At 35.6% G+C, this 15751-nt stretch overlaps 1 protein-coding gene across 2 annotated transcripts; it reads left to right on the forward strand.

Annotated features, from left to right (window-relative positions):
* Positions 1-5449: 5449 nt before the first annotated feature.
* On the forward strand, positions 5450-8124 carry LOC121970264 (nudix hydrolase 13, mitochondrial-like). Of its 2 annotated transcripts, none has more exons than XM_042520860.1 (6): positions 5450-6100; positions 6230-6331; positions 6584-6698; positions 6791-6874; positions 7545-7694; positions 7779-8124. In XM_042520860.1, exons 2-6 carry the CDS (start codon positions 6258-6260, stop codon positions 7953-7955), a joined length of 600 nt encoding a protein of 199 aa, XP_042376794.1. In that variant the 5' UTR covers positions 5450-6100; positions 6230-6257; the 3' UTR covers positions 7956-8124. The 2 variants fall into 2 exon arrangements, with proteins under 2 accessions (XP_042376794.1, XP_042376793.1); XM_042520859.1 differs by having other exon boundaries at positions 5455-6100; positions 6251-6331.
* Positions 8125-15751: the final 7627 nt, after the last annotated feature.

Below are 15751 nucleotides of genomic sequence, written 5' to 3' on the forward strand. Positions count from 1 at the left end.
TTATTATATTAGGATTAAGAGCACACACTTCCATAATAACTGAGGTCTTTGTTCCTTTATAAAGTCAGTATAAAAGAAACGACCTCTAATGGTCCTACTCAATACACTCTAAGTGTACTAGTGTAATTATATAGTTAAGATAAACTAATACTTAATTACACTACAACCTTCCAATGGTTTGTTCCTTTCCATCTTGGTCGTGAGCTACTATTTATAATTTATAAGGTACCGATAACATTATCTTCTGTATGTGACACCACATACTATGTTATCTACAATATAAATTAATTGAACAACTACAAATAAATGTAGATAATTTGACCAAATGTGATTCTTTATTCAAAATAAATGTCTACAAAAGCTTAGGCTTTCAGTATACACTCTAACAGTTATTTAGGCCTATGCATATACGCTAGTGAGATTAGACCAAGGTGTGGCTGTAGAATGTTATATCAGATGTGATTATACTTTTTCTGCTTGTCTTTATGTTGTTATGTCCTAACGATTATTGTCTACCATTCATGGTTAAGAGAGTCGTTTGTCACCATTAGTATATACCCTGTCTGCCCACGGGATCATCCATAGTAGTGTGTTCTCCCACAAACAGTGATTAGTTACATACCCTGACTGTCTGCGAGATCATCTGTAGTAGAACATTCTCTCGCAATAAGTGATAGGGGAGCTAGATAGCTACCTCATCCTGTCCACCCATGGGACCATCCGTGGTAGAACGTTCTCCAGCGGATAGTGATTAATTATTTACCTTGACTGCCCACGAGACCATCTATGGTAGAGTGTATCTCCTACAGTTAGTACTTGTTATATGCTTGTTATATGTTTGGTTTATACAGATGGTTTATTGGTTATATCTGGTGGAGCAAGTTAGTAATGAGTTACCTTGTTGGTGGTTATAGTTTGTTCAGTAGATGGTTTTAAATCGGTACTCTACTTTTTGTAGTAAGTATTTATTACTTGAGATTGCATCTTTTGATCTCCTTATATATTAGTATCATGCACTATCATCTCTTACCCACTGAGTTATTATACTCACTTCCTTTGACTTTCAGGTTAGTATATAAAGGAGATGTTGTGTCATACAGAGGTCATGACTGTCAGTCCCACTCAAGTTTAGATTTCTATATGAGTTGTTGGTTTACTTTTCACTGGTTATAGTTTTGGTTTTCTTTTTGTATTGAATGTTTATATCTTTGGTTTTGCTTTTGGTAAATTTAATATCACATGTTCATGCATAGATACATGCATTGGTATTTTAAAAGTTAGCACATTTTTATATTGCCTTGGTGTGTTATTTTGCTTGATATGAGTTCGATAACGTATTTCTCATATTGTCACTAGGGGTACCGTCCAGTTTGGTAGACAAGTATGCCCTCGGGGCGTGACACCGAGTAAGACAGTAACTAAAATTCCATTCGAGATGTGAAAGACTAGAATGCCTAGTATTAGACATTTACACGTCTGGGATCCATCTAATATATCCTTCTTCAAAATGGAAAATGCTAAATTTATTAAGGACAATGGAAGCACTAAGGCTAGGAAGATATCTTTTGAGAAAAGAGTTAGCAATCCTCGTGTGGTCACTACTAATGAGTAAGTAGTGATATGATTATCATACCGCACATTATGAATATTGCAAATCCAGTAGGAGTAATATATCAAGATACTCCTGTATCATCTTCAATGCAGTTAGAGTCATTTAAAAAGAGATATTGTCTTATATTTATAAGCAAGTACCTCAACCACCTCAAGCACAAGTTCTTTTAAGGCAATCTACTAGGATAGAAGATCCACGATTTCTCATGATTATGTTTATTTCTAAGAGCATGAGTTTGACATAGGATTGAAAAGTGATTTTGTATATTTCCAAGAGGTCAAACAATGCTCTAACTTTGAAAGGTAGATTAACGTCAATCAAGAAGAATTAAAGTCTATAGCAAACAATGACATTTGAGAACTTGTCGAATTACTTGAAGGTATGAAATCTTTTGGTTGTAAATGGATATTTAAAATCAAGTGAGATTTTAAGTAAAATGTCGAAAAGAATAAGGCTCATCTTGTTGCCAAGGGATTCACTTAGAATTAAGACATTAATTATAAGGAGAGTTTCTCACCTGTAAATATGAAAGACTCCCTCAAGATAATCATGACATTTGTATCTCATTTAGATTTAGAGCTATGCCAAATGGATGTAAAGACTGTATTCCTCAAAATGACATTGAAGAGTCTATATATATGGTGTAATCGGAAAACTTTGAGTTTGAGGATTCAAAGCACCTAGTATGTAGATTAAAGAAGTCCGTTTATGGTTTAAAAAAAGTATCTCGTTAGTGGTACCAAAAATTTAATCAAGTGATCATCTCATTTGAATTTAAGGAGAACCCTATTAATTAGTGCATATATGTCAAGTCTAGTGGAAGTAAATTTATTATACTTGTCTTGTATGTGGATGATATAATGCTAGCAAAAAATAACAAGTGTCTGTTATATGAAACCAAGTCATTTTAAAATTAAAGATTTTGGTGAAGCATCTTTTGTATTAGACATACAGATATATCATGATCATTCAATAGGCATTCTTAGACTTTCGTAGAAGGCCTATATTAAAAAGGTTCTTATAAGATATGACATGCAAAACTGTGCACCTGGTGACACTTTTGTGCATAAAGATGACAGATTCAGTATATAGCAATGTCCATGACTTTTGTACACAACCACATATTGCGTTCATAGTGTAGATGTTAGGCAGATATATAAATAACACAGGACCATTGTATTGGAAAACGATAAAGAGAGTGATGTGGTATCGACAAAGAATTAAAGGGAACATGATCATGTATCGAAGGTCAGATCACCTGGAGGTAATTGGATATTCAAACTCTGATTTTACTAGATGCTTGGATAGTAGGAGGTCCACTTTATGCTATATTTTCATGTTTGCTGGAGGGGCTATATTTTGAAAAAAAAAAATCAAATAGACTCTAGTAGTCACTTTTACTATAGAGATAGAGTTGATAGCATGCTATGAAGCATCCAATCACAGGATTTGACTATATAATTTCATCACAGCCTGTAGATTGTTGGTGACATTGACAGCCCATTGAGAATCAACTTTGATAATAAAATCATAGAACTTTATGCCAAGAATAACCACAGTTCATCGAAGTCAAAGCACATTGACATTAAGTTTTTTTCAGTTAAAAAAAGAGTTCAAAGTCATCAGGTGATGATAGAACACATTAGCATGGATTCAATGTTGGCAGATCCACTCACTAAGGGCTTGGTGCCTAAGGTATTTTATGCATATGTTGTGGATATGACAGTCTTTCTTATAAAGAACTTATCTAGTAGTAGTTTGTATTTACTTTATTATTTTATATTTTTGTTAATAAAGACAAATATTTTATTTTTGATTATTGTATGTACTTAAAGTTTAAAATATTAATGAAAATTTTATTTGTTTGTTTAACACTTTGAAATAAAGTATCATGATTTACTGCTGTTGTTTAACGTTTGATATTTGTAAATATAATATAGATTCCTTTTGGAATCATAAGGCTTGGATCATGATTTGTTATTTCAGTTTAACATAAAGTATTTGCAAATATAATCAGACCCTTTTGAGTCACTTTGGACTAGTTGAAAATTGATATATACTGATCATATTTCATATAATTTTCATGCTACACATTCACATTTTAATCTATGTTATTAATGACATTGATATTGTGATTACTATTAAAGGTTGTTATATTCATATATAGTAACTATGACCTCTTTAATCCTACATCAATGAAGTTATTAATGGACAAGATTGTTTACAAGGATATTTTGTACCCATAAAGTTTGATAGCAACTAAAGTTATACTCGTATGTAAATCACATGTAGCTCAAGTAGGAGATTGTTGAATTTTATCTCTTTAAGGTGGACTTAATTGTAATTTATATATGCGAATATGAACTGAATCCGTTTAAGTGATCTAACTAAGGTTTATTTAGATTTCGGGTTATTGGATATGGGTTAAATGTGTAGAATCATTTAGCCCGATCTGTTATTATCTATAGACTGATAATGGATCAGATCCACTATATAAAAGATGATCCCCGTTGGATTATGGTACATGAGACACATCTCTTCGCTCCCTATTGACTAAGAGGATTCAATACTATCACCCTAGATCCTCCAAAAGACCATCCTTTTTCTTCTACTTCTACTTTTGCTTCTGCTTCTTCTTCTTTCTTAGAGATTTCAAGATCAAGTAGATGACCCTTTACAATATTGGTCATTCTATTACAATTAGCTTCATTGTTGTTATTCTTGTATTTTATTTGTTATGTCATATCTGCAAATGTGGCAAAAGGGGATTCGCTCGCTCCCAGCGCCCTCGTCAACCTACCCCTAAGCCAACACGGAAGAAGTAAATCACGGGTGACTACTAGCCATTAGTACAAATGGTAAATCACGAGTGTCTGCACATGAAACTAGATCATGTTATAACAATTGTATTCTATTTAGGATTCTTATTTAGTTTTCCTAGATTTCATGTAGTTTAGGATTTATAATATTCATGAATATAAATATGTTTATGAATATTAATCAGTTGAAAATATATACGTTCAAATTTATTTATTTAATTTAATGAATTATTTAAATTTATTAATCTTATAAATATTAAACGAATACAAATAAATTTTTATCCCGTGGCAACCAATTTATTTATGAACATTTAATCAGTCACTTATTAAACAATAATTAACAGAGTAGAATAATTACTAAGAGCTGATAGACAATCTTTGCTAAACCATTGGACATAATTTTACTCAAGTACTTTAAGACCAAAATATCACACAATTTCATGCAATAATTTCATGCAATGTTATTGAGAAATAAAACATAATTATGTTCATCTCAGCCTTCCCCTAAATTATATAAGAAAAAATATAAATTATCAATTTAACTTATAACCGAGTGGAAGATACGTATTTTCCATACTAGGACACCTTCAATTTGATTTTCGCTTGCTTGAATTAAATAATCGTATTTGATTAAATCAAATGAAGACACGTGTTAATATTAAATGGCGACACGTACAAACCCCATACTTTATTTTCCGGTCATTTTCACGTATGGATCATCTCTCACAAGTCACAACCTATTTATTTTATAAAGCAAAGTGGAACCATGTGACATATCATTCAAAATATCATATGTCCCAACCTAATTTAATTAATTACTAAATAATATATTAAAAAATTATTAAAAAAATATGAGCTACAAATCATAAGATGGCGACACAAGTCTACTTCTATCTATTTTTATTTTTATTTTTATTGTTTTGGGAAAAAAAAAACTTTTTTTACGTTTGCTCATGAAGAGTGAGTGACATAGCAAACAAGTCGCGTCAATTGCTCGTTGTTAGAATGATAAAGATTTTGGAGGTATTTTTGAGGATTTAAGATTCTAGAATAGTTGAAGAGGAAGAGGAGTGAAATGAAGATTTTTTTTCTCTAATTTTTCATCAATCGTGCACGGCAAGGGTTGGATTAAGTCGTGCCTGAACACTTCGTCGAATCAGGTTCCCGATTGCTTGCGGCGCGGAGGAGAGGAGCACGGCTTCGCTGAAAGATCGCGATCCTCGCCTTCGCTGGATCATTTACTGAGTCTTCCTGGCCGTCTCCTCCGCGTCGTTTCCTGCGAAATCATTGAAGAGCCAAAGGTACTAGTTCGCGTCTCGCGTTAAAAAAATTGAATCTTTGCGCGGTTTCGTTGACTCCGAAGGCATTAAATTCGGCGGGAATGGGCAGCCATTGCCAAGGTGGGTTTTCGAATTTCTGTACGACCCTTTCTCGGTTTCTTTTCGTTCTTCGTCGCCCTAGCGTTTGCTTGGGGGCTAGGACTTGGGGAAACTTTGAATGCGGCGAGGTGAACGTTCTGATGGGCAAGAAAGAAGATTGAAGAAGACAAAGTTCCCAATTTTTTCCGGAAGAAAACCTGGTTTTCAAGGGTTCTCTTAGCGTGACAGCGGGAGTATAAAGATGGGGTTTTGAGCTCTTCGGCGCCGAGACCTGGTGGTGGTAATCCCAGGTGAGGGTGGATGAATTTCATATTACTAATAACTTACTTTTTTGTTTGTTTGTTTATTATTATTTTTTTTTGCCGGCGCTGCTGATCTCCCTATCGTGTGTTTGTGTTCTTGTTTTTGTTTGGCAAAAGGTAACAGCTTTCCTTTGACAGGAGAAGTATGTCGTCTCTTCTGCTTGCTCGCAAGGGCCGCCATCAGCAGCGGTATCACAACCAGCTCCGGCTGGTCGCAGGGTACCTTACACTCTTATCGTTTCCTATGTCTTTATTCGTAGCCTGGCTTTGTTTTCTTTGTTTAAATGCTTCAATTATAAAGACAAGGTTCCATATCCATCAATATTTGGCCTCTGTGTTACATCTCCATCATGTTAACTGTATGTCTGTGTTGTGTATCCATGAAACTGAAAACAAAGGATATCATCAAGCTGTTGTATCAAAGAATTCACAGGTCAATTGAATAATATAACAGAAGAATTCATTGTGCAGATGCATTCCTTACAAGATAAGTAGAGTAGGCAACAGTCAATCTGGTGATGTGCTAGATAGAGTGGAAGTTCTCATGATCAGTTCTCCAGGTCGGCATGATTTTGTCTTCCCAAAGGTAAAGAAGCTGCTGTTCTTTCAGATCGTAGCTCAGTAGGAGAGTCACTGAGGTCGTTGCTTGTTTCTTGTGTGATATATCGGCTGTGACAGGGTGGATGGGAAATAGATGAAACTGCAAGTGAGGCAGCATGCCGTGAAGCTTTGGAAGAAGCAGGAGTGAGGGGAACTCTGAATGTGAGTATTAAAATAGAACCTTGCTGTATTCTATGGAAATTTTGTTGCTCGAATCTTTCTGGATGCCGAAGAGAGAATCCTCCGTGTGATAATTTGTTGCATCCTCCAACTGCTCTGCATGTGCTGTGATTCTTGTTTGTCCAACACCTTCAATATCTCTTTGCTGATGCTGAAACTTCTTTTTTTTTTTTCTTCTGGTATTGGGATAACCATGATAAACTAACCTAATCTTGCTAATCATTCGCTTATCATCACAATTTTAATAGCTGAACTTTATGTCACTTTCTGAGGCCAACTTTATGTATTTAATGCACTTTTCACAATAATTCAGGGAAGTTTGAATGTGTCAAATGGATTGGAAGGCCTTTCTCATCGATATCAATTCTTGTCTGTAGAAAGAAATAGCCAACTGAAGAAAAATTTGGCCAAGGAACACGCTTCAATTCTTTGGCTGTGTTAGTTATTAATTTCCTAGAAGTGGCATGAGGTCATTGCTAATGACTATACATCCAACTGAATGATCTAGGGACTCTTTTGGCTCTTTTCTCGGTTGATAAGACCAGTTCAACATTGATGGCTTTCTCCTATTCCAAAATCTCTTTTCCATATATTGTTGATTGGTAATTACAATATGTTCTCATTATCTGAAGTTATATCATTCATTATCCAGGAAACTGCATTAGGTGTTTGGGAATTCAGAAGCAAGAGCAGACAGAACACATGCAGCTTGGAAGGAACCTGCAAGGGTTACATGTTTGCCTTGGAGGTCACCGAGGAGCTAAACTGCTATCCTGAGATGGACATGCGTGCGAGGAAATGGGTCAGAATTTGATAGATCTAATGACACTTTCAACCCTCAAAACACTCCAATTATTTTCTAACTTCAGTTTTTCCTGCAAAACAGGTGACTGTTAGAGAGGCCTATGAACTTTGTCGATATAACTGGATGCGCGAAGCGCTTGATTCGTTCAGAAATCTGATGACCGGAAAGCCTATTTCTAGTGTGCCTGAGCTATCTGAGTCATCTGCCTTTCGGATTGGAGAAGTCACTGCCGCTAACTATGCGATAGTACCAATCTGAAAGTTGTTGGCCACTCTGTAGAATTATCGTTTAGGTATGCATCACATAACTCGCATTGCAACTCTGTTGTTCATGATCTAGCAAATACTGTTAACATCTGTCTGGAAGACTAAAATAGGAGATGGTGGGTGGAGGTGTTTTATTTGTTCTTTAATAATCCTTTTAATTACATTTGTTGGCGTTTCTGTTGTGGTGCTTATTCTGTTTGGTCGTTGGGTGTAAAGATAGGTTAAAAAACTTCGTAGTGGGTATTTGTGTCCAATAAGCATGCAAATTATGAACTCATTAAAAAAGCCACTGCATTTTTTTTTTTAAAGTTACTCATTAAAAAAGTTAATCAGATCATGGAAGTTTGATAGTATGGCATCCCTGAAGTTAATTATTTTCTGTTTTTAATTCGGTTGCTTCAATCCCTAAACCTACCTTGTCGTCTCTGCCTTATAAGAACTAGGGGATCACCTAAAGACGTCTTTGGCATCCAAGGATTACGGATAAATCATAGATCCTTATCAATAAGTGGAGATATTAATCGTCTGCTCCTCAATAAGTGAAACGCAATCGTAGAACGACTATTACTCGTTCTTAAAATCAGTACTCTTAAGATGAGGACGGGAAAAGGATTCAAATTTCATGGATGAATATTTTAAAGATCATGCTTTGCATTTATTAGGTAGGCGAATAGGCCCTCTATCTATTTTTATTTTTTATTTTTTTTATAAAAAGACTAACTATTGGTCAGACATGTCATTTGAAGCGGACAAATTAAAAGCCAAATAACTACTACTTTTAAAGTTATTTTTTTTAATGAAGTTTAAATAATTTTAATTAGATTAATAAATAGTATTTTAATATTAAAATTATTTGTTTTATTTTTTTAATGAAGTTTAAATAATTTTAATTAGATTAATAAATAGTATTTTAATATTAACGTTTAAATCATTTAAATTAAATTAATAAATAGTATTTTAATATATTAGTATTAGTATATTTTAAATTATAAATTTTAAATTCATACTAAATACGTTGTAGCAACTTTTGTTTGTAAAATCATGATCTTACATGATCCTATGATCGGAAGCATAAATCGATCCAAGATCGAATTTTGTTAGAGAATCAAAATCGAATTGCTAAAATCGTATCGTATTGATGGAATCGGTGCGATCTTATGTATAGACAATCCGGATGTGGCACTGAAACCAAACGTCCTCGTTCGCGCCTAGCGGGCAGCAACATCACAGTTTGTAGAGGGGGACGAAGAGGGGAAGATATTGGCCGGTGGCGACATGGATGTCGAGCGTGCAGGTGAGATTGTGAGGGGAGCAGCGACAGCGAGCGATTGAACGAAGAGGGGAAGGCATCGACTAGCAGCAGTGACGACATTGATGCATGAGCGCACGGGTGAGCTCATGAGGGAGCAGCAGTGAGCATGGGTGAAGAGAGAGCGCCTTGACCTCGCGTGGGTGAGAGGAGAAAGATAGTGGTGAGATCGTAAGATGTGACAACAACTTTATATTTTTAATTAAAATTTTAGTTAATTGATGATTGGGCAAGTTGCCCTAAACTCTCTGCATGCAAATTTTTCTTTACTTCAACTCCCTAGCACACCAATTTACCTAATTACCCTCATTTTTTAGTAAAAAAGTCCAAAATCATATATAATTACTCCTAAATTCAGTACATTTAAACTAGAATCTAGTATATTTTTTTATCAAATTAAGCACGACTCATTTTCCACCTGACCAATCGATTGGAAACTCATATCAATCAATCGATTGAGAGTCATACCAATCGATTGGATTAGGCTAAATCGATTTAGCTTAATCCAATCGATTGATATGACTCTCAATCGATTGGTATGACTCTCAATCGATTTGTCAGACAAAAAAAGAGTCAGACTCAATTAGATAGAAAATCTACTCAATTCTAGTTAAATAGTGGTGAATTTAAGAGGAATTATACCTCATTTTGAAACTTTTGTACCTATAAAAAATAATAAGGGCTTTAGTTCCCTCACGACAAACCAATTGATTGTCGATCGATTCTCAATCTATCAGAGCTACCTAATTGATAGAAAATATACTGGATTCTAGTTAAATATTACTAGATTTAGGAGGAATTATACTTCATTTTAAAATTTTTGTACCTAAAAAAAATGAGAGCAATTAGGTAAATCGGTGTGCATTAGGGAGTTGAAGTAAAAAAAAAAGTTTGCATGTAGGGAGCGGAAGCAAAATTTTTCTAATATAGGGGCTGAGAAGGAAGTTAAGTTTGCTATTAGGGATTTTAGGATAATTTACTGTTGGTTCAACAACTCTTAACTTGTACTTTTTAAAACCCTAATTGAATTATTTTATTAAAATATATAGAAATTTATTTTAAATTTTAAAAATTATAAAAATATATTTATTAATTATATATATTTTCAACTTATGATTACCATAATATCATTAATAATATTATTAATAATTTAATTTAATTTATTGAAGAAATTTTAATTAAATATCAAATTGATTTAATCCTTATTGATAAATTAGATCATCCTATCAATTATTACATTGAATTTTAATTATTTTTGGTAGGATTATATGATTCTACTATCTAATTCCGACCGATCCTATTTTGACTCCAAATCAATAATGTGTAGGATCGATCCTACAAATAGTGGTAGCAATAATTGCATAGCTTTACATATTCTAACAGCTACCTAATAGCTTTTATATATTGTATTAGTTAATGATATGGGTAGATTATATCCACTTTTATGCATATTATAACACACATCTACTTGTATTTTATTAATATAATCTATGTTTATTACACTCATACTTTCATTATATTTTATTCGGAGATTTACTCTTTACTTATTTTGATTGACAGGGCGTCATTTGGAGTGAAAATAGAACAAAAATACACATTAGAGTGATTGAGTGAACATAGAGAAGATCAAGCTTAGGTTGTGTGAAACCACATGACCGTGTGGTCTTGCCCGTGGCAAATCACACTTCGGCCATGTGAACTCACATGGTCGTGCCACACTCCAGAAGAGAAGAAGACCACGATCGTGTGAATCCACACGGTCGTGTGGACTTTCTAGAGCAGAAGCATACCATAATCGTGTGGCTTACTAGAGGAGAAGAAAAACACGGTCATATGACTCCACACGGTCGTGCAACCTATCTAGAGACCAAGCAAGACATGGTCGTGTGAAGCCACACGACCGTGTCACCTGATCCGAAGCCAAGAAGAAGCTGGTCGTGTAGATTCCACAAGGCCGTGGCACAGGCCATGCCAGGCCGGTGCTCTGCCCTATTTAAAAGGGGTTCTCCCCTTTTGGGGGATATCTTTGGTTTGAAACTTCGTCCCTCTCCTTGGAGAAGGCTTCTCCCTAAAGCTGTTCTTCTTCAAGCTCCGTCCATCTTCAAATAAGCATCTCTTCTCTCTATCTCCATGTATTGTGTTGTAGTTTACTTCTTTCTTTGTCTTTGGTTGTATCTCCCTTGTCTCCCTTGTAATAGAGTAGATTCTTCAGATCTAGGATGTAGGAAGTAGTTATGATGTGATTATGGATGTATGAACTATGTATTTGGACATTTTCTTATTCTATGAAGTGTTTATGCCATGCATGATGTGTGTTGTGCTTTATATGTGTTTGACGAAATGTGTGTGAGGTCAATTCATGTAGATGTAGGGTTTTGATCACCATATAAAGGAAGGACCTTGGATTATAAGACCATGGAATCTTGTGACAAAAGGCATTCCTTACTTTCTATAGTGTTTCCTTGAAACGGAGATTGATTCTTTACTAGAGAGACTAATTAGAGTTTAAAGGGTTCTCCTAAATTAATTTTAGGAAGTGATTTGTGTAATATAGGAACATATGACCGGAGAGTCCTAGTGACAAGGTTTCCCTCTTAACCGAACTTCCTAAATTATCTCTTCTACTTAATTGTATTAATCTACTGTTAGGAAGTAAATCAGTTAACTCTAGGATTGTATGATCGCCGCGGGGGGGGGGGGGGGGGGGGGTCCTAGTGATAAGGATTCCCTCTCAACCAGACTTCCTAGGTTATCCCTTTACTTAATAGCGTTAGAACTTGGGTAAACTCTCTTGTGCAACCTATCCGAGGGTTGTGCTAGGCTTTAGTTAGAATCTCTACACGAGCGTAAGCATGGAGTTAGGTAGATGAACAATGTATAGGGATATTAACTAGCATCGTAACGAAATTGAAATCCTAGAATCTATCATCATTCCTTCACTACGCTCATTCTCTCCCTCTCTACTCTCTCTTTCCTCTCACACTCTCTCTCTCTCTCTCTTCTCTCTTCTCTTTCTTTTCCTAGCGTTTGTGAACCACCTTTCGATTGTCTAGATAATTCATCGTGCGAAGTTAATTAGTGTTTAATCAACTGTCCCTATGGGTTTGACAATATTATATATTACTGATGACGTAGCCGTGTAATTGGGGGAGCGTAACAAGTTTTTGGCACTGTTGTCGGGGACTGTTTGCATTAACATTAGTTGATTAGCATATAAGTACTCTAGATATTTTTCTTTTTTCCTTTTACATTTTCTTTCTTGTTTTTATTATACATTTTATTTCTAGTCTTTAAATTATGCACTTATTTTTTAAAAAAAAATCAATCCAAAAATTGATTGATTGCCTTGATTATTTTATATCTCTTATATTCATACGCTATGTGATGATTTTTCACTGTGTCTTGTGAGTTTAGTGCTATTATTTTAGGCGAGGCCCAAAATTTTTTTTTAGCTATGGATTGGTATTCTTAGCAACTTGGAGACTTAAGTACAAAGTATAATTTAGATGATGAGCAAATGCTGAATATCTGTAGTGTATGTGGTAGTCAAACCCATCCGTCTGCCATATTCAACCTTTTCCAAAATGAAGTAGACCATTCCACAGAACTAATTGATGATATCTACATGGTTTATGGCAGCTCATCCCATCTAGCTGTTATATGTCACTTCTTCCAAAACACTGCTACCTCTTACCTGGAACTTCAGAATCTATTCCAACCTGTACATCAAGATATATATGATTTAGTTCCTAACACTTCTAGTTATGACTGGGGAGACCATCAAACTTAGAACATTCAACCCTATCATACTTCTGAGGAGGATGAGTAGTTAATTCCATAACAGCATATTCCTGACTCATCTCAACACTTCAATCAAGATGGGATGGATTATCAGAATTTTGAGTACAATAATATTCAAAGTGTTGAGTAGTCTTCTCAAGCAAATCAAAGTCCATCAGAATTTCAAGATGATTCACTATTGGATGGACCACAACGGTTGCAACATTATGAGTTGATTGCCTAGGAGAAATCCCAAGACTCAGATATTCTTACTCCTAGTCAGATGAAGATAAAATACAAGAATTAGAAGAGCTCTTGATGCAAGATGGGATCTTGTTTCTCCAATCCCTATAGCAAGTTGATGTGTCAAGTCCAAATTCGGAGCCTCAATTGAAGGATGATTTAGAGGGGATGGAATGTAAGGTTGAAGGCAACTATGATCATGGTTCTACAGCTCTACAGGACTCATCTACTACTTTGCATGGTGTTGATGTATTTGATAATACTCCAGACACTGATAGGACCATTGATGCATCTTTATCCAATCTTGTTGTTGTTCTTGCTGCAACTTCTAATAGTACATGCTTGAGTGATGATGGGATTATAGAGGAAGCAGATGTTAATATTAGTGTGCAGCCCTCCGAATGGGAAGTGGTGGATAGCCGGAGACCCCAAGGCTGGACACTCCCACTTTTGCCTATACTTTATTTTCATCATAACAAGGCCTCAACATCAACTATGATCAACACGACCTAGGTACTTGATAATGAGTCTGTCACACTCGTAAAACAAATTAACAATGTATTATATTCCATGAACCCCTTAACCACACAATAATGTTGTAGTAACGAGCCCAGGATTGATCTCGAGGAACCAACGGTAGAATGTAATTTAGGATTGTATGTTATTATCATTTTTTGGGGTTTTTAATATGAAAATGGGGGTTTGAACTTTGAATATAAATCTAACAAATGAAAAGCACAGAAAATAAGAACTAATCTAATGTATAAAGAAAATCTAACTAGGTGCCAACAATAAAACCATAACGTATTGTCACTCTACGTTGTGATTAAATCATTAACACACTTAAACTGAGAATGAAGTACAAAACACAATTAAATCTAATCTTAAGCATAGAATAAAATAACAAGACATAGAATAAATCTGACCTAAAGCACCAATTAAAACCCTAGCTTAAACTTAACATCCTAACAATTAACCAAGCACAAATTAAACACAAATTAAACTTCAACAAGGAAAGAAACATTAGATTACTTGCTAAAACAACTTAACAATCATCAAGAAATCTATGACAAGCTACAAACAGTAACAAAATGAACTAAAAAGGGTAAACCAATCCATTCTCACAATCAATTCCACAAACTTCACGCTCTTGCCGTCACACAAGAGGCCGGAGACGAGAACACCCAACTCCGGATCTCAATGGAGCATCTCAGCTGCGTCTCAGTTCAAGGAATGCTCAACAACACCGACGGACCACCCCCGACGAGTTAGAACAACCTTAAACCCACTCAAGTGCCGAAAATCTAGAAATCTGCAATTCTGGATCTCTGGATTTGGAATGATGTTGCGGACTGCGGATGGACATCGGATGAAGCTCAATAACGCCGACGAACCACCTCCAAGCGTCACTGATAGGAATCGAAGTCGCCGATTGGAAGAACACCTCCAAATCGGCGCTGGAACAGAGAAATGCCGCGAACAAATTTCCGCCGAAGGAAACACCCACTGTAGGCTCCAGATGATTGGGATGAGGTCGCCGAGAAGCTTTGCACCAAGGTTGAAGCTCGGGAGATTGATTGGAGAAGAGAAAGGGGTCGGAATCTTGGAGAAACTTGCCGCAGGACGAAGTTGCGCGGAGGAGATCGACGAACACACAAAGTACTGTAGCTTATGTTTTGAATCAAATCTCAGATCTGATCGGACGGCTGGGATGCTTGGAGTTAAATCAACGGTGAAAGTTTGCCTAAAATCCGATCCGGAGGTACTGATCTTGAGCTATGGTCTGGATCTACTCTCCCTTAGGTCGTATAGACCAGATCTTCACTAGATGGTTCAGATCTGCCCAATCTTCGATGAACGGTCTAGATTAATTCGAGCTTGATCAATGGCTGTATGAACTCAGATCTGAATCAAAACCTCTGGATCTTCATATATGGCTGAGATCTCCTCCTCATTAGGTTGGATGAGCTAGATCTTCAATGGATGACTCAGATCTGCTTGATTGTAGATGAACGGTCCAAATAACTCCAAGATTTGATCTTCTCGTTTAAACTCTGATTCGAGCACAAATTTGGTCCAAATAGATCCAAATCCAAGATCCTTTGATGCCTACAAAATAAGAATTAAATATTAGCATCAAATAAAACCAAAAATAAGATAATTTATAATTAAGCCCAAAATAAAGACAATATATGAAATGTGATGTAACCATGATTTAAACCTATGAAATCAACATCAAACCATGCATATATGAATCAAAATAATACAGTAAAATCATGGTTATCAGTACTTCAAGTGAATCTTCTCCAACCATCAAGAAGAACCTTTAAGGAGAAGAAGAAAAAGAGAGCAATTCCTCAAGTTGTGTTTCTCACGATGAAAGCTCCCTCCGCATTATGGGCCATTAGTCAGAAAGTCCGGAGGTATCTCACTCCAGCAAGATCATGATTTAAGAG

This window comes from Zingiber officinale, chromosome 4A, assembly GCF_018446385.1.
Source record: "Zingiber officinale cultivar Zhangliang chromosome 4A, Zo_v1.1, whole genome shotgun sequence".
NCBI lineage: Eukaryota > Viridiplantae > Streptophyta > Magnoliopsida > Zingiberales > Zingiberaceae > Zingiber > Zingiber officinale.